At 33.9% G+C, this 20,117-nt stretch overlaps 1 protein-coding gene across 2 annotated transcripts in view; it reads left to right on the top strand.

Moving 5' to 3' along the window:
* SGCZ (sarcoglycan zeta) overlaps positions 1-20,117 on the top strand; it is a 181,987-nt gene that overhangs the window by 112,101 nt on the left and 49,769 nt on the right. Inside the window, exon 5 of one of the 2 annotated variants that reach the window (XM_018906987.3) lies at positions 5,731-5,853. The exons of the other annotated variant lie outside the window; for it this stretch is intronic. Coding sequence (XP_018762532.2) covers positions 5,731-5,853 — 123 coding nt within the window. The remainder of the gene's footprint in view (positions 1-5,730; positions 5,854-20,117) is intronic. 2 annotated transcript variants of the gene reach the window in all.

The following is a 20,117-nucleotide window of genomic DNA, read 5'->3' on the forward strand; positions in this document are numbered from 1 at the left end:
GTGACCACACAGCATAGTTATAGCCTTACAGTCTAGCTCAGCTAACAGAGAGAATGGAAATATTCCCACTAATTTTGTATGGAAAAGTAGTGCCCAGACTGCTTCAGTAAGCCTCAGCTTCCAAAAGGTATTTGGTCAGTTTTGTAAATTATTTATGCTGTAAAAACTAATCCCATCACAAAAAGCTCATATTTACAGGGTTAAGGATAAGACTGAAAACTTGGAAAATTCTCTTAGGATTTAGTGATATTCAGATTACATTCATCATGAGTAAGAAAAACTGATTAGCTTTCTGCTCCCATTCACATTTTGCAGTTCACAAAATATGTTAGATTTATAAATAATACTGTTGCATGAGCTGGACTTTTATGCTTGTCAATGAAAGCTAAGTTGATAAATGCAGCTATAAAAAGAAGTTAACATATTGTGGCTATTTATTGCTGTCACAGAGAAACATTCCTGGACAATAAAGGAAAATGTGTAGGAAAGATAATGTAATAGAACTGGTAATAAAAAATAATATATATTTATTTATAATTTAACCTACTATTTATTTAATACTTTAAGTACTTTATTTAATAATTTAAATTTAGAAATTTACAGAAACCATGTATATTTATTTATTATTAATATATGTTCATTATTTTTTGTACATTTATAAACTATCTCTAGTATTGTGAGAAAAATCAGTCTGATACAAAAATCATTTTGCTTGCTACAAGACTCAATTCAAGAATCTAGATCATGTTTTGAGTAAATTAACTGTAATGGGATTATAAAAGGAGAAAAACATACAGTGTGAAGTCCTACAGATAAATTTTGGTGCCTGACATTTCTTCCTGTGTCTTGCTTAGCTTTCTTATCTAAGGACCCATATAAGCAATTAAGATATTGTAGGTAAAATTACAGACAATGCACATCCTTTTAACCATTACAGAAGCAAAATAAATGTGCTGACTTAAAGCTCAAACAGCCTTCAAGAAGCAGAGAATCACATTTTACTTCATTCCCCTATGAGTATAGCTCATAGCTGATGAAATTATGAGCAGCTGTATCTGGTCAGACCAAAGGTCTGTTCAGCCATGTAATTTCTGAGTCTCATGGAAATTACCATATGTTAGGGATAGTAGGCAGAAAAGCACAGAATTACTCTTGAGTTGTTGTGGCCTCATCTAGAAGTAAGATGGAGAGTGTTTGCTGCTGCTGCTGGTATGCTGCTCCCACATACTGTTTTCATAGCTGGGGTTCCACTATCAAGATGCACCAGGAAGACAGGCTGCAGGAAGGATGTATTCTATCTATTGCAAAGGAGACAAACAATAGTTCAGATGTGTGTTTCAGTGAAACTGATCTACCATGTCAACAGTGGACTTGACAGTACTAGGTTTGCCCTTACAAGTCTTTTACAACCATAATGATTCTATGATTCTACAAAGTTCCTAGAAGTAAAACCAGCTTGGGAGGGCAGAAATTTTCTACTACTTTTCTATCATTTGACAAAGTCCTAAACCTGTAATATCACTAATCTTTCATGGCTGTTACTGGGTCTGTAGGGCATGATGAGGGAAGTGTCCTGCCTGATTCAGATAGTTCTACTGAGTTTCCTCTTGTAATAATGTGTGCCTTATTCCTATGGTAATGGTTTATGTGTACAGATGTTCACTTCCACAAAAGGTAACAAATGTGTGCTTTGTTTCTTCTCATCCAGCATTTGCTTCAGCTTCCCTTGTCTGAGTAGATAATCATTCAGAATAGGAAACCTTGAGGATGTCCTAGACCTCTCCTAGAAACAGTAGCTTTCTGACATTTCTACAACATGGCCACCTACTATTGAGAGAGAGAGATAAGGGATCTTTTGCCTTCTACTTTCACACTTTTTAGATATAATGAAGATGGTTCCTTCCCTTCCTCAGCAAACCAAACACAGATTATGTTCTGATTGTTGTGAATTTTTGCTTGTGTAGAAGTTTTGCTCTCAGCTGAAAGTTCTCTATTTCTTTTCCAAATTCCTGAATGCTTCTGTTCTGTTCAGCTGCTATGAATCCTTCATTTGCACAATTGCTCTTGCATTCACTGAAATGTTTTGAAGATCTCTGCTGTCCAAAATACCATAATATCTATAATTCCTATGAAAAAAAAAATCTAGATCTATATGTCTCAAAAATTGATTTTAGACCCAGATGAGCCAAATCTCAGAAGCATCAACACATTCTCATAAAAGTAACTTTTTTTGTCATCCAGACTCTAAATAAAACTCTGCAATTAATAAATGTTTAAATAACCCATTTTTCATTGAAGAACCAGAAGAAAGGATATTGAACTTTATCATATTTCCTATTTACAAGGATCAGTTTGTGTTAATTCCAATTGAATTCTAATCCCTGTATCCAATTTAAGGTTGTTGATCTTTTATCTTTTTTGTGTCTGAATTTGTTGTGTGCCAGGTGGACATGGAAGGTGATTGAGGAATAAGACAAAACTGCTAGTGTTTGTAATCATATCTAAACCTTGTAAGACTGGAGAGTTCTTATTTCTATTTTTTATCACAGCAAATAATGTTTCTAATTATTATTTCTAATAATAATAATAATGAAGTACTGTAAGTAATCATGGACATTAAAATGAGAAATGTTAGAACATGCATTTTTCATATTATTATTATATTACTTAATTAGTAAGTCAAACTCTCTCCAAATTCAAAATAGTTTTTATTTTGAAATTTAATCTCTATTACTGTTAATCTGGATTACAGAACCATAATTTTCTGTATTTTTACAGCATCTACTGCCCAATATTTTCATTTAAAGTGTCTTCACTAAAACTAAAATGAACAATTTTAGGCTCTGTACCATTTTAAATGTAGCTGGTTTAATGATAGTTTCAATTCCACAACTGCTGTGCACAAAGCATGTCTTATAAACCATCATTACATACCATGTATATATGAATATGTTACAAGTATCATTCATCCATATACTTTAAATGAAAGGAATTTCACAGAAACATAATAATTTAATTGAGAATTATGCATCTGAATTTACAAGTAAATAGTTTACAAGATAAGGAAAGAGTTTTTCATAGACATCTCTTGAACCTGATTAAAGCTGTTATGTAGCCAGCTCCATGTCTAGGATGAAGTAGAATAACAATACAGTAAGAAGTAGCAAAGCTAAACAGCTTTTCTGGTAGCCATGTGTTTGATAGAAATTATCTTTCCAAACAGAACCTAGAAGATAGATTTTCAGACATGATTCTCTGGACTGAAATATGCATTATTCAAGCAGATATGTTTTGCTGAAAATAGTAATGGCTCTACAAGTTTGAGATTAGAATTTCAAAATACTTCCTTTGTTCATGCACAATATTCTAAGACTTGACATTGTTTTTATTAGTAGTACTATTAAAGATTCAGACATTTTATGAGACGTGTATGTTGGTAGAGTGGTTCTGCAACACAGCAATTTGCTTTACAGCCAAGAAGATAATACCCTAATACATTGCAAATGCAACTGCTTGTTGCTATTTCAACTGGGAAATGAAAATGAAACTAAACAGAATTCCATTTTGATAGCACTGAGTACTCTGTAGGCAGTTCAACTTTTCTAAACCAGTTTTATAACATTCACACCTGGTTCTATGTCAAAGAGACAGATGTAACATGTATTATGTTTTTTTGTAATCTCTCAAGTGCCTTGAACACCCTAACTACCATTTCAGCAGTAAGTAATACCAAGTAATACACTATTAAGTCCTGAGTGGAACATGAAGTAAAAGCCCATTTATTTTTGCATTCAAATTTATTTACTTCCTGCAATGGTATTTTGGACTAGCTGAATTCTAGGTGTACTTTTATACAATGTGATTCTGAAGGAGCACAAATAGCATCTGAAATATATGCATTCCTTAGTCAAAGTTCCAGACCATTGCTATTTAAGTCATTTTTAATGAAAACCTATATTATCCCAAATACATCACAAGTCTTTAAAAGCTGTTACTGAAACATGGGCTGTCACTTAGAGTGATATATAATGACTAAGAATGTGGCAGGTCTTTTCTCTTTTTGATTTCTGACACATTTTTTGTTAATTTCTTTTCCTTACAGAGCTAACAACTTTGATGGGTGTAAATTAGTAATGTCACAGTACTTACAATGACACTTTCTTTTAGGTGGCTAAGCTATCATCACTCTTAAGTAAAGATGAAACTGTTTAGTATTAATTTATTTGTAATTATCCTTTGGTTTCCTGAACCATAAGTATGGTTGCAGGACCAGGACATCCCCAAACATCTGCATCTGAAATCTGCCCGTTTTTACAAATATTTTATGTTTTTTTCAAAACAAAGCCAACAATCTCATTAACACATTTAAACTTCATTGGGAAAGGGGAGTGAGAAAAAAATACCATTTTGCACATTTACAGAAAAAACATATCTGAATTTTACAAAATGCATCATCACAAGTATTTTGGTAATTTTTTTTCATTTTATTTTTTCTTTGTGAATCAAAAATAGCCAGTACAAACAGTACTGTATTTTTTACAGTACAAACATAAATTCATCTGAAAGTAAGAGGAATTGTTTTGATCCCATAGCTGATTCTATAAATTATGAGCTGCTAAGGCAATTCCTTGAGCAAAATTCATTATCACAGTTTTTATATTCCTTATTACATATTTTGATACTATGCATTTGCATATTAAACTAAATACTTACATACTATGGAGCAGGAGTTTTTTACAAACTTTTAAACCAGATTATTAAACTGAAATAAAATACAGAAATTTATTTATCCATAATGCCCTGCACATAATTGTTCTGCATAAACATTTATTCCAGGAATTACAAGTTTTATTAGGGATCATAGAGAAAACTTCAGATTATTATTCCCTGAAATAATGTATCTTGCCTTATGTCTTATTCTGCCATATGCAGTTGGTTGCTTTTCAACACCATTTTCAAAAATTACGTTAGCTTTCACTTAAAATAAAATTTTCAGAAATAATTTAGTACACAAAACTCTGGAGAATAAGAATAAGACCTGTAAATGGAAAAGCATGGTAAATTTAAAAGTCTTAGTACCTGCAAACTTTCTTCATTTCAGTTAGATCAATCCATACATCTGTCTAATTCCAGAATTATTTTAGGCTTTTTGAGCTTTGAGACATTTAGGAATATTGTTTCATAAAATATGACATAAATTTTGATATCCTAGTCTGTGGTTTTATTGGGGTTTTTCGTTGTTTTTTGGTTTTTTGTTTGTTTGTTTGTTTTTGTGGTTTTTTTTTTGTTGTTGTTGTTGTTTTATTAATTCTACTCTCTAAGTTTGCAGTAGAAGTGAATGAAAAATACTGTTTTCTGCTGTGTTGATTGGTGTGTCTTGATGGAACAGGGTCATGTGTTATCTTTATTTGTTCATTGGCAAGAAATTGCAATTTTAACTGAACAAACCCCAGCAAGCTCTGTCTGAATTGGCGTTTCAAGATCTCAGTGTTTAAGTACATTCTAAATATTAGTGTTGATTTCCACATAATGCTGAAATAGAAGATTTCATAGTTATTTCTGTTAACTATTTTAACAGTATTTTATAATGCAAGTTATCTATCAGGCTTACAGAAAGACAAAAATTTTCATAAAGCATCACGTAGTCTATATGTTTTGGATATTTAATTTATGCCAATGATTAATTCTTACAAAATATCTTAGATGCAATGATCACTTCCTTGATTTCAGGGGCTGATGCTGTGGAAGCTCAGTGTAAGAGGTTTGAAGTGAGAGCAAGTGACAGTGGAAGAGTGTTGTTTTCTGCAGATGAAGATGAGATTGTCATTGGAGCTGACAGACTGAAAGTAACAGGTATGGTAATATTAAAGGTTCTAAATGCATGTAAACATATATTTTTTTAATAGCTTTAGTAGTAATTACACTATCAGTCTTCTACAGAATTTGAGTTCGCTGGATAAGAAAATGTCTTCTCATTATCAGAGATTGTTTGACCAACCAAAAGATACTGTATAATCTAAATATCATTTCCTCTAAAGGTAGATTTAAATTTAAACTCTGCAGGATCTACTGTGGTACAAATCACGCTTATCACTGTGTTTTGGCTTTAAATGTTACCATTAGGTATTGTTTTGTAGTGTGTGTTTAGGTAATGATCCTTCAAAATTATAAAAAATATTATATATATGGTAGCCTTTGTTTTTTCTGTATACAAAGTATCAAGTCTAACTTCCACATGAATTAAGGATTCATGAGACTCAGCTGAAAAACCCTGCCTTGACTTGCCTTGGGTATATTAGTTCGTAATGAAATAAAGGTTACTGTTACAGTTTTACCACAGCCAGCATCTAAACCTTGCACTCACTCCTGCACCAGTGCAGGTGGGGGAGAGAATGGGAAGGGTGAAAATTAAAAATAAACCTACTGGGTGGAGATAAAGACAGTTCATTAGGGAAAGCAAAAGTCACACAAACAATAGACAAAACAATGAATTAATTCAGTGCTTTCCATGGACAGTGAGGTTTTCAGCAATCTGCACGAAAGCAAAACCCCATCATGCATAACATGGAAAAAGAGAATCATGTTGAATCTTTCTAAGGCTCAAACTTGGTCATAATACTAAATGCTGAGAAAATTAATCTTAAATTTACAATTGGCACAAGAGATTTCAATCTACCATAAGTTAAAAAATAAAACAACTTATAAATGGCGCTAAGAAATAGATTCCTTACCACAGAGAAATGCAATCATAAATTTTTGATGTCACAATCATTATTTTTTAATGAAAAATTTGGCAGCATAAGAATTAATTTTATCCAAAGATTGTGTGATACCTTTAAATTCTTCAGCAAAGACATGAAAGGCGATGAGTCCCTGTGAGCAACATCAATCAGACTGTATTACACCACATGGCATGATATGACTGATGAAACCTGGCAGGAAATCATAATGTCAAACATCAACCAGAATTTTTTTCTTTAGTTTATTTTTCTCAAGCTTGTGTTTTTTATTATCATGATGCCTTGGGGTGAATATAGGAAAGGAATTATGGAAGAAGAAATAAAACAAAAGTTGAACATAAAAAAAGGGAAAATAAGATGTGCTTATTCAGAGATAAATCTCTCACATGTATTTATTTAAGGGCAGTACTACAATGAAATTATTTTTTCTTAGTATTTTCTTCAATAGTATGTCTTTGAAAACACTTCACTGTGAATGTGTCCAGTAAATTATTTATTTTGGTAATTAATTTTCAAAGTATGCTTATGGGCATTTTTAAACTACCATGGCAATGTGGGATTTTCTTTGTATATTATTTTTCCTCCATTCAGAAGAATGTTTTTTATTACTCAGCTTTTAAAAGCAGTCTATCATAAGTCAGTCTAAGAAATTCTTGATTATTAAAAGCTGAAAGATTAAGTTGACAACTTCTCACTGATTATTTTCTGTAACATTTTTATTTGTAAATTTTTATGTAGGCAGCCTATTCCAAGCAGAAAGGTATAGTAGAAAGAGAGTAGGAATCCAGATATCAATTTACTTCTCAGATAAGAAAAATATAGTATTAGAAGTAGTACTTTTTGGTTCAGAGATATTGCATTTATCTATTTGTATAATAGTCTCTCACTTTAAAATAGGCAAGAGTCTCTCTCTTTAAAATAGGCAATATAAGAGTCTCTCACTTTAAAATTAGTCAATTAGCTGTTTTAGTTGAACTTCTTATTCTTCCTTACATTGCTAGTTTTGCTTTTTCTTTTAACTGCATAAGCTCTTTTCTGCTTTATTACTCAAGGAAAGAAGAAAACAGATTCAAATTTTGTGTTGTTAGAGAGAGCTGTTAGAACTGCAGCTGTCTGTTGTCCTTTTGCACAGAGGTGCCTCCTGCCAACAAGTTTAACATGTATCATGGAGCTTTGGAGGGAGGATAGAGAAAGGTTTGATGAAGTGAACATTTTGTTAAAGAACTGAGGAAACAAGCAGTAGCAAAAAGCTCATTTTCTGGCGGGCTCATGGGTTTCTTTCTGCACGTGGTTAAACCTTTCTCCATTTTTTTATATTCACCCTGCTGTTACAAGCACCTCTAGCACCACAGAGTCTTCTCTGTACCTCTAAAACAAGAGTATCTGTTTGGTTTTTACTTCTCTTATTAAAATCTTAGTTCAAAATTTTCTCCCCTTTGCTTTTATTTCATTTTTCTTTTAACTGGAATAGGATCTCTTAAAGATACTCTTGTAAGAGAGCTGTACTGGTCAACCTTGATCATGAGAGTACAAGCACTGCTTGATGCAGCTTTATCCTGCCAGAGCACTTCTGAGAAAGATTAAGAGTCCCTTAGGTCAGTGTACATTTTCCTGAGACACTGTTGTGAAATAAAGTTATATAAAAACATTCACTGGATGGTTCTGTTAGTATAGTTTGGGGTTTTTTCCTTTTTTTCTTAAAGCAAACTCATAGTTAGCAGCTGTATAAAAAGGATGAAGGAACCTTGTTTTTAGTCAAGCTGCACCTACTTTTTTTTGACAGTGGAAATGAGGCTTTTTCTGCTTTGTCTTCTGAGGTGGCTTTCTTAGTTAAGGCTAAATGCACACTCTCTGAAATTCTGTTTTTTACCATTCAATTCATATTTTTCCCTCCAAATTTTACAATCATTTTGCTCTTTGAAGGGTATTTCTATGATTTCAAAGGAAAAGAGAGAGTAATTTAACTCTCATTTTGTCTCCTACAAGTTCTTTTGATCTATGTAATTCCTTTACTTTTCTATAGTGTTCTTTATTTAAACATGATTTTATCTCTGACCCTTCTTCTGAGACCCATAAAAACTATATGATAAAAACTATAGAAAGGTTTGAGTTAGATATATAAATGTGATGGTAATAGCTCTGTAGTTGAACCTCCAGAGTCATGCCCTGACAGGTTGTTTTGGCAAGTGGTTAGATTACCACAATTATATCTTTCAGTCAGAGCTCCCTTAAAGGCAAGTGCTTTCTTGAGACAAATAAGCTTATCAGAAGCCTTATTCATCACTGGAGTACATATTAATGTATTCATTACTCAGGAAACACAGAAATCCTAAATATGAGATGCATTTTTTGTTACTGACAGATGATGACAAAAGATTTCAGGTTCATTCAGTGTTCAGGATACCAAGAATTTGTCATATTTGCTTAAAGGATTAAATTTTAGCACCACATCAAATACTGTGGTCAGAAAATTTGGCTCCATAAGCCACCTGAAAATTATTAAATGGTTCCCTTCATCTCATGCCACTTCACTCTCCAAACTCCATCTGTCCTGAATGACAATCCACCCACTGTACATGGAAAATCCAAGATCTTCTTTCCCATTCATACTGAAATTCCTATTCAGTCTCTCAATGCACTAGATATAACTGTAATAGTCTTCTGTAACAACCACATACATCAAATAATAAGTTATTTTTCTACATTTCAGTACTTGTTATAAATATTTTATTTCTACTTCTCCAACCTAATTTGCAATTCACATATATTTCTTCATAATTCTATCATATTTCCTTTTTATAGCCATAAGCCGTATTTCTATTTTATCATTTCCTTTTAACTACCCTGGAAGACCTTTCTATATTTCAATTACCTGCAGACTCCTAGTCCTGCAGCATAGTCTTAAAATCAAAACTGAAGTATTGATGCACTCCTCTGCATATTAACTCTGATTATCATTAGAATATTATCAGAGTATAGGTGTGCTGGAAGCTTCTGAAGCTTCCTTGACACATCAAGGCTCTCATCTTTCATCTAGTGAAGTCAATGACTGATCAAAAGCCAGACTGAACCCACTGCAAGCATATTCAGTGTAATGAAAAAGATACTTGCAGCCCTTCAAATACTTTTCCTGACACTGTTTTGGTGTAAAAGTATATTTGCCCTATATACATCCTGCTATTAATCTGAGGAAGCTACCACAGAATGTGCTCTACTGTCCTTTTCCAACTTCAATTTTTCCACATGACTATGCTATTTGACAAGGAAGAAGGGTCTTAGGAAATCATAATGACCTGCAATTTTTTTGTGCTTCCTTTGTTTCTCCTAGCACTGCTAGCAACAATTGTACAACTGCAATTCCCCCAGTGAGAACTATTTCTGTGTTTGAAATATGGGAAAAAAGTGATCTTCAACCAATTAGATCAGGTCATACAACACAGACGTGGAACTTCATGTATCAGAGAAATTTGTTTTTCCAAAAATTATGAAATGATTGAACTCTACAGAACTAAAATCTTGGTAAAGCTATAACTGACAAATTTCTAAGAAGCTTCTTATTTCCTTTTAGAGAAAAAGTGTTACTGTTGACATGTTAATTATCATAATAAAAAAAATTCAGTTCTATCCAGAAGGGACTTCAAGTTCCTGGGCTAAAACAGACTATACCAGCCAGATATGCAGCAGTAAGAAAGAAAATAATCCAGCAATTAAGAAAGTAGTAGGAAAAAAGATTAATTCAAATTCCTTAAAGGTAAGTAATATTTTCCAAACAATTTAGGCTGGGTTATTTAGAAAAAATTATATATCTGATTTGCTACATCTAGAAAACATAATTGGATTTGACTGCAGAACAGCAATGGCTTCTGATCAATGACCTATCTAATGTAATTTGCAAATCTAGTTTTGCTTTGCCTTTTTAAAGAATGACTAATAAACATTAAAAGAGCCACATTTATATATCTAACTCAAACCTATCTATGAACTGAAAGCTTTATGAGCAGGCTACAAATGGTGAGAATAAATAAATGAATAAATAAATTTATTATCCAGGACACTGCTTAAATAAATTTAGATCTTCTATTTAAGGGTAGAATGCATCCAGCCAGCTCAGACTCCTAGAAGTGTGTCCTTACACCAGCCTGCAGGTGACTGTGTAGACTTGGAAGGATACATTAACCCAAGGATAATAGTTTATGAGAAAAAGAAAGATTTTGATTTTTGGCACTTAAAATTGTGAGGAAACAAAAGACAAATTGGTCTCAGGAACATATGTAAAGTGAAATAAGTCTTGGTAAAAGAAATTGTTCTGAAAAGGGAATAAACCAAAAGCAGAAATATGTGCACAGTTCTGTCAGAGCAGGAAAACATAGTCAGTTCCTCTAAAGCCATTTCAGTGAAAAATACTTCCCTAGCCTGTTCTGTAGACTGAGAAATAGAAGAAGCCAGCATATAGTCAGGGAAAAGAAAAGAAAAGAAAAGAAAGAAAAGAAAGAAAAGAAAAGAAAAGAAAAGAAAAGAAAAGAAAAGAAAAGAAAAGAAAGAAAAAGAAAAGAAAAGAAAGAAGAAAGAAAAGAAAAGAAAAGAAAGAAAAGAAAAGAAAAGAAAAGAAAAGAAAAGAAACAGCTAAATAACACTCTTTCACAATAAAGGTAGAAGAAAATCATCTCCTACCTAGAGAGTCAACCTTTCTGTAATCCATACTTTTTGAATAACTCTGCTTAAGTAATTGACTTTTTTTTTCCCCTTTTCATGATAACATCAGTTACAAGAGAAGACAGAATTTAATCCTTTCTTCTCCTTCTGGGCTGTAATCCATATAATTCTGTTAAATAGGGTTTATTTCTTTAAAGCTGATTCTGTTCTTGTCTGAACTGTTACTTTGCAGAATGCAGCCAGCAGTTTCTCAAGGTTAGTGGAGACCATTTTCCCTGTTCTGGTACAGAGCAGCATCCATCCAGAGGCTGGTTCAAACTTACCAAGTGACTCTGATTTTCAGGTTAAACCTTTAACACCAAGATTAACACCAATATCCACTATTGGATATTTGTTGCCAATGTAAGAATTAATGCTTTCAGGAAAAACTGCCAATTCCTGCATCATATTCCTACTCATATTCTGTTTCCTGCTGAAGGACTGTGTGAAGTCTACAGATGCAATTTAAAAAAGTTCTAGTTTGAGGTATCTGAATTACATGACACCAGGCAAATCCCCATGAACTAGGGAAGGGTCAAAGCTCAGTGGAAAATTGCCTCTCTTAGTAAGCTAACTCTTACATCAAACCAAAACAGCTTCTTTGGAAAACATACACTAAACTTTCAGAAGGCTTTGATGCAAGAACTGGCTATTAATTGGGTTCAGATTTTGTAGCAACATTCTGAGTTAAACCTGAGCTCAGTCTGACACTCACATGCCCTCAGGCTTTGTAGTTTTGAAAATGCACATTTAAATTGCAGCAGCTGGACCCATCTCTATTTTTAAGACATAACTACTCACAGGAGGGAAAGGTGAATCATAAAAGATCTCCCACATTCGTATTTTCCTTTTTTTTTTGCCTTAAAGAACTTGCTTGTGGTTTATTTATATCTGGAAAAAAAAATGCTGTATGAGATAAGGGTCAGGCTGCAGAGCACTGTAGGATTTCAGTTCAATAGAAAAGAGCATTTGGTTCCAAATACTCACACTATAATGGCAACACTACAGGCCAAAAAAATTTGCTTTGTCCTGAAGCAGTATTCTCATTGGGTGCTAGAAGATGAAATCATTTGGATTTCAATTTCTAAAGCTTTCAGAATAGGACAAATACCATTACTTTTTCAGGAGATATTGTTGGCATCTGACTTTTCACTGAGACAGACTGAGGTACCTCTTACTGTAAGACATGTAATACATGTAAGAAGTGCATTTCATTTTCTCTGAATTACATTAGAAACCCCTACAAAGTGGCTTTTTTATTTTTATTGAACCTTAAGCAAATTTTTATCCCAAATTTAGGCACAAGCTAATTTTTTTAGTAACCACAAACTGCATGATGAGGTTATAGAAGCATTTTTCATGACATACATTATACTTTACAAACTTAGATGAATTGACTGTAAATTTAGGTGGAAAGTAGCAGAAAGCCTCAGGTGAAGGTTTGAGGACTGTTTGAGTCCATGGCAGTCACAGTTTCATACAAAGCCTTACTCAGAGGAAGAATTACCTCACCACCAGTAACATCTTGGACTTCACTGTTTTCCCTAGATCAGTTTATAAAGCAGGTATGCAGATAAAGCTGTGAAAAAACATAGATTCCAATAATGCCTGCTCTGCAATACATTTCAAATCTTATTCAGAGCAGACTCCTATAAGCTACGAATAATTTTGCACACAGAAAGCAACTCCAGAAAAAAATTATTTAAACAAAAAAAAAAAAAATATGGCCTGCGGCTTCCAGCCTACATTGTGAATTTAAATTCCTATCCTCATTGTGGCTAATGATGAGTTTAAATTTCACAGTGTCTGACAGCATTAAATTCAGCACACCGAGACACAAACATAATAAGCCATTATTCTGGCTGTAGAAAAATATCATCAATATATATAGGAGTTTGTATTTGAATTGTGTATTACAATGTGGCTTTGCTCAAGGCTCAGAAAGTACATATGTATGTGTTATGAAGTTTAGGAAGTATAGATAGAAATGCTGAAATATTCAGAATAGATAATGTAAATTCCATAAGTAAAAGTTGGTAAAAATCAACACATATTCTATGAAAGACATGAAATTATCTGTGTTAAAAATTATCTCACAAAAATAGAATGAAGAAAAAAAACCTCAATATCCAGGCAGAAATGGATGCATCTGAAAGCTATATAACTACTCTGAGATTCAAAATAAATTTTTGTTTGTATTTCATAGGTATTGAAGAAAGGGCAAATAACCTATGTGGTGATGTTGACCACCAAACAAAAAAAAAATTAAACAGATTAGGTTTTTGATAAAGAAAAGGAATTATCTCATCCATAGGGCCTAGTGACAACATTTTGGAATATTTGGGGGCCTCTTGTTTCTTTTAACTTCAAAAGACTTTTAAATACAGAGACAAACATCCATTAGGAAAAGAAAAATCAAGATTGTACAAAAGAAATACAGATTGTAAGGATGACACAGTGTTGAAAAAGTAATGTGAGAAGTGTTGCTGAGAATGTGAAGCTGAAAAGAAATCATAAAATTATTTCAAATTAAAACATCCCCTGCTCCAAAGTTATAGGGAAGGACAACAGCAAAACAAAATCAAGTTGACTTCTAGTGGTCAATTTTCAAACCTCAGAATAATCTTAATACTTAAAGGTACCTCCAGAAAAAGATTAAAAATCATTTTGGTCAAAGGTCAAAAAAGCATCCTGTGAAACAAGAAAGTCAAATATGAAGCTAGAATGTGTAAAAAGAAGTAGGCCCAGAAGATCTTTTCACCTTTTCCATACTGGCAAGATCCTCTTCAAAGAGTTTAGTCCTGTTTGGTTACCATTGTTCAATAAACAACTGGATAGAACCAACATCCATGGGACTGATTAGTTGTCCAAAAGAATTATTTCTGAGGAGAAGAAGTTGGTGTTGTGTAGCTTGAAGAAAAAAATCTCAAAAAGAATTTCATATCAGTCTTGAGGCCCTGAGAAACAACCTGTTGAAAAAGAAGGGATACCATCTATCAGTTAAAACCCAAAATCCAAAAATAACTCCCAAACAAAACAAAGAAAACCACTCAACCAAAAAAAAAAAAAAAAAAACACAAAAGCCCCACAAAATACCTCACACCAACTAATCAACCAAAAATACACAAATCTTTTAACTAGTTTGGCTGTAGAGAATGTAGAATTTCCTTCATTTTTACTTCAGAGCTAATTATATAATCTGTTGAAGATGAACTCGTTTCATCAACCCAAACTTGATTTGGTTTTGAACTTAATGATCAGAGGGAAATAAGCCTTAGCAGAGTTCAGATTGGTCCTTTTTATGTCTAGTCACAAGTCATCTATTACAAATTCAGTATTTTTTTTTCTTTCTAATCTTAGTTCTTACTAACATATTAGATACAGTCCTCTTCATTGTATTTTTATTTATATTCTTTAAGGTTTTTTTTAAGCTATAACACATTGGTTGGAATGAAATGTGGGTAGCATGATAAAAAAGCTAGAGATCAGTACATGCATTTGCACGTAGGTTAATTGCTTTTGGGATGTGTTGTCAACTTCACTTTTGACTAAAATTTGGTACAGTGAGGGGAAGGTGAGAAAGCTGCATAAATAAGCACACTTTATTATGAGAAAAGATAGAATGAATGAGCTTAGCAAGGAAAGCAATCAGAGGAAGGATCCTCTCTTTTCAGAAACTCATCATGCTGGAGCTGGTAGCCCACACTAAACCTACCTGTCCATGCTTCCTGATGTTATATGTTACAGTCATTGTCAAACTGAACTGAATATGAATAGCATAAGTTTTACTGGTTTAGTGTCTGAAGAACACTTGTGCTGGTCCTGACAATACTTATATCAGTAATGGGTATAGTGGGATGTTGTTATATACCTCTTTTACTTAGGAAGCATTAGAATTCAGTTTTATGGTAGCTGTTCTTTAGCATATATCTTGGTTTTCATTGAAGCCATCAGATTTTTAAAACATTTGAACCTCATTTTGTGAGTATGCTAGAAAAACACTGCTAGAGAGTAGATTAGAGCACCCATATACACAGACACACATGCACAATCATGTACAGACAAATGCCTTCCAGTCCTTACAGGCAGCCTAATCACTTTACAAATGCCAAAATGTCATTTGGCTCAAGTAGAGAACTTCCCCTTAAGTATCATCATTCTAAAGCAATTTGATTCATAAAGTGTGACATAAATGACAAGTTACACTACTTGCAATGTAATAGGGTATTTTCCTGTCCTTTATCTACATCACTGCCTGCAAAGTGTGTGGTGTTGGTCAGAGATCTAGATTACAGCAGCATGGAAAATTTTAGAAGTACTTGGATATCATGCTATGTCCCCAGGTGCTTCCAAGTTCAACAATGCAAGATACTGGAAGTAGCCATATGCTAGGCTCACTTGAAAAATTCCTCTCCCAATTTATGTTTGAAAGCATGAAGTGAGATTGGTAGTTGCATCTGAAAGTCTCTGCTCAACCAACATCAAAGGGAGATAGCTTTTTAAAAGGTATTTGTTTTTATATCAAGCAAGCCAATTGTATTATTTTTGGTATTTTTATCCTAGCAGCATTACCAAATGATGGACAACCTTTTAAATCTGGTTTCACACTCTCAGTGTAGAGCAGGGGAAATAGATAAAGCACATTGTGCAGAAAGAGTATCTATCAACAAGTTTGTTTCATGTTTTAGCTGTCAGAACTGTTTTCAGGCTTTTTAGAGTTGCAAATTTTTTACTTGTCACTCTGATTCTTGGCCTTTTCTCCCTGGTCTACATTTAGATTTACAAAGAAAGGAAAAGACAATTAGAATTTCTGAATTTGACATTCTAATGAAAACACTCTTTCTTTTTTTCTTCTTGACAGTGAATCTAACAGTAACTCAGAACAATTTCATTTAGCCAAAAAATTAATGCAAAAAATTTGTATAGATACTGAAGGGAATTTTAATGTAAAACAAGAAAAGGAGCAGAGGGAGTATTCTGCTGGAAAAACCAGAATATTTTACTTATAGTAGTGATGTCTAGGGGCCAGAGGAAGCCTAAAGGACAAGGAAGATTAAATCTAAAAGTATATTCCTTTGGAAGGTGTGAGAATAAAAGAACAGAGGTTTTCCCAGTCACGTTCTCTTCAGTGTAAGCTGAAAGGCTGGAGTGGTAAGCATCATGACAGTTTATTAAGTAGATAATATAGAGAAATACCTCTTACAGTTGGTCTGAAGAAAACACAAAATAAAAAAAGATTTTCTTATTGTCTCTTAAACTATCTCTGAAACTGGTAAGGGCTTTTGTTGATAGTTGGAGAAAGGAAATCTATTTTTTTTTTTGGCGTGTTTTTAACTTAAAAATGATAAAGCAAAAAAACTAATTTCATGAGGACTTTCAAATTGTATGACAATCTGTTTCCTTGGCATGACTGTCCTGGTGCCCAGGATTTAGTTCTCTGTTCTGAAAATGCCTGAATATAATGTACCTGAAGAGGATGTGAATAACAGGTTTCTCTGGCAGCTCACCACACTGAATTTTGATGCAGCAGTAAACCCTGCTTTGCTAGTTTTAGCTAGACATTCACTGTTATGTAGCAAGGCAATGGAAAGCGCTTAAATCTTAAAAGTCTGCATTTATGATAGGCATGTGAAAGGTGAATTTATGATAGTTGTATTGCAGCAGTGATGAGAGTGTGATTTTTGAGTCTCTCCTGACTCACAAACAGTAAAAGAGCAAAGACAAGATGAAGGTTTTGCCACAAGACTCACAACAGAGCTGGACTGTTGCAACATTTGCCAAGTAATCTGAATTGTGGTCGTAGGCTGAGTCCTGCCTACTGCTCCTTGGTGATGTAGAAGGAACTGTTGAGACTGGCACTGATAAATTACTCTGTGACCAGCTCAGTCCCATCTTGAAAATGGAGTGGTAGATCTAGCAGTAAATTACTGCCACAAACACTCTTCCTACAACATCTGCAAGGTATGTGGCACATCTTCTGTGGTTCTTGCCTGGAAAAAACATCTGAGTCTTTGGCAAAAGATGCATATTTCAGCCAACTTCCCCATACTACACTATGCTTTAATATCTTATGCTTTCCTGCAGAAAAGGCTGTCTTTCCTGTGGTTAGTACACATAACAAGTAGGCACGTGTTTGCTAACACAACCATTGGTGGTTTGCAGTCACTGCAGTTAATTGGTTTGAAATGCACCTGCTTCCATTTTGTTGCTAAATTAAAAGCATAGCTTCATGGCTGTGCAGACTTGAAGGTGAGAATATTAAGTGACAAAATTACTGTTCCACATTCACACTTCCACTCACAGCTGCAGAATTTCCATTTAAAACTGCAATAAAGACTTACCTAATTCCAGGTTTAAATGTATTCATCTATGTAATTTACTTTTAGAGAGAAAACCAGAACATTAATAAAGAGCAGGAATGGGAACTCATAATAGGTTCTAATCACTAGTGCTAATATCAAATAGAAACCTTTTAACAGCCTTATAAGGAATTAATATTATAGCTTCATTTTATTTCTAGTATCTGAAAAATAAAAAGACTTTCAATAATTTGAGTCACCAGTATTTTTGTTGTAGGCACCAAAATATATTATATACGCACATTCCTGTTTTGGCATTGTGGAAATGCATGTGAGGATTCATAACACATTTTTTTTTTTTTTTTGCATGTATTGAGAAGTATTTGGAAGCATTTGACAGCTTTCAAAATACATGCTATGTACTTGCATATGATGAACTTCTACAGGGTGCACAAATGCACTTATCTAAATATCTGATTATAATTTATCAATGGCATGCTAATTCCAATACAGTAAAAATGCTGTAGTACAGATATTTAAAAAATCTGGATGATTGTCCTGCTGCTTTTTGTCTTCCTTAGCATAAATAAAACAATTTACTAAGATGCATGAATGTAGCAGTAATTCTCAGATACTCATAACAATTTATCAGTATGTTACAGAAATGTCAAAGAGAACAGAAATAAATGCACATTTACATATGGCACAGGGAACTTGCCTTTAATATTGTACCCTATGAAGCAATTAAAGTTCTTAGGGTAAGAAACTTAGATGACCTCTGATATGGTTAAAGTGAGATTTCCAAACAAGATTTTCCCAATTTAGATGAAAATCAGATCATCAATTGCTGCTCAGGTGTTGAAGGCAAAAGTTTCCAGTGCTTGGGTTGTCTGCACTGTTGCTCTAGTCTCAGTCCATTATCATTAGTAGCTAACCTCTAGAGATGCCAATTCTCTATTTTGGCTACAGATTACATATAAGTAATCTGTGTTCCTAATTTAGACAGCTAAGTGGCTAGACTTAATGGACAAATTCCTGATCAGTTCCTCTGAGCTTTAACTTTTCAATATCATACTATTTATTTATGGAATGTTATCACTGAAGGGAAAATACCTTTTACTTTTATCAAAAGCTGATCGTAAATTTTATTTTAGAGCTTTTTGAAGCAGATGCATCCTTGCCTGTGTCAAAAATAGTGTGGCCAGCAGGACCACAGCAGTGATGCTCCTCTGCATCCAGCACTGGTGAAGGCCACACCTCAAGTGCTGTGTGCAGTTCAGGGCTCCTCACTTCAGAAAGACACAGAGGTGCTGGAGCGTGTCCAGAGAAGGGCAGCGGAGCTGCTGCAGTGTCTAGAGAGTGAGGATTATGAGGAGCAGCTGAGAGATCTGGGATTGTTTAGCCTGAAGAAAAGGAGGCTTGGGAAAGACCTTATCACTCCCTACAACTTTTTCAAAGTGGCTGGGTGGGTCTCTTCTCACCAGGGAAGAGGACCAGAGGAAATGTTCTCAGGTTACACCAGGAGGGGCTCAGGTTGGACTTTAGGAAGAGTTCGTGCACTGAAGGGGTGGTCAAGCATTCCAATGGGCTGCCCAGGGAAAAGATGGAGTCACCATCCCTGGAAGTGTTCAGGAAATGACTGGACATAACAACTAGTGCAGTGGTTAATTGTCAAAGTGGTGATCAGTTAAGGGCTGGGCTTGATTATCTTGGAGGTCTTTTCCAACCTTTATAGTTATGTGATTCTATGAAATTGAATGGACATTCCTGGCTAAGTTTTGAAGGTGAGCAGATATATTTTCCAGAAAACTTCAAAATGGGAAATTATTGCTATTTGTTTTTGAAACTGGGTGAGAATCAATTTTCTCATTCTCCCATTTTGTAGTACAGATATCCAAGTTTATGCACCATTCCTTTACATTCCAATTGAGTCCTCTGGTTATGAAGCTATTGACTGTTGTTTGAAAGTCTTCTTATTCATGGATTCATTCATTTTTCATCAGGGAAACAGCAATTCTGCTTTGAAACTCAGCAACTATTCATTAGAGCATAAGCCTAAGTGTTCCAAAATCTACGGTTATCTACTGCAATGAAGTAAAAATGTGATATTTTTTACTTACTAAATATGAAAATAATCCCATTTAATTCTATCTTTTGAATGTAGACAGGGACACTTTTTGTGCCTGATGAACTGTGATGAACCCAAAATAATTTACACAATTTTAAGAAAAGTGCAAGTCCAGATTATGATTTATATGAGAAGATGATGAATGTTGAGGGGGGGGTTGGTATTAGAAATTATTTATTGTGAAATCTCAATATAATCTTGAAGTCTATTCTTATATCTAGCTGTTGTAAAGTTTCAAGGAGACTGAATTAACTCAAG

This window comes from Serinus canaria, chromosome 4 (assembly GCF_022539315.1).
Source record: "Serinus canaria isolate serCan28SL12 chromosome 4, serCan2020, whole genome shotgun sequence".
In the NCBI taxonomy this organism is placed as follows: domain Eukaryota; kingdom Metazoa; phylum Chordata; class Aves; order Passeriformes; family Fringillidae; genus Serinus; species Serinus canaria.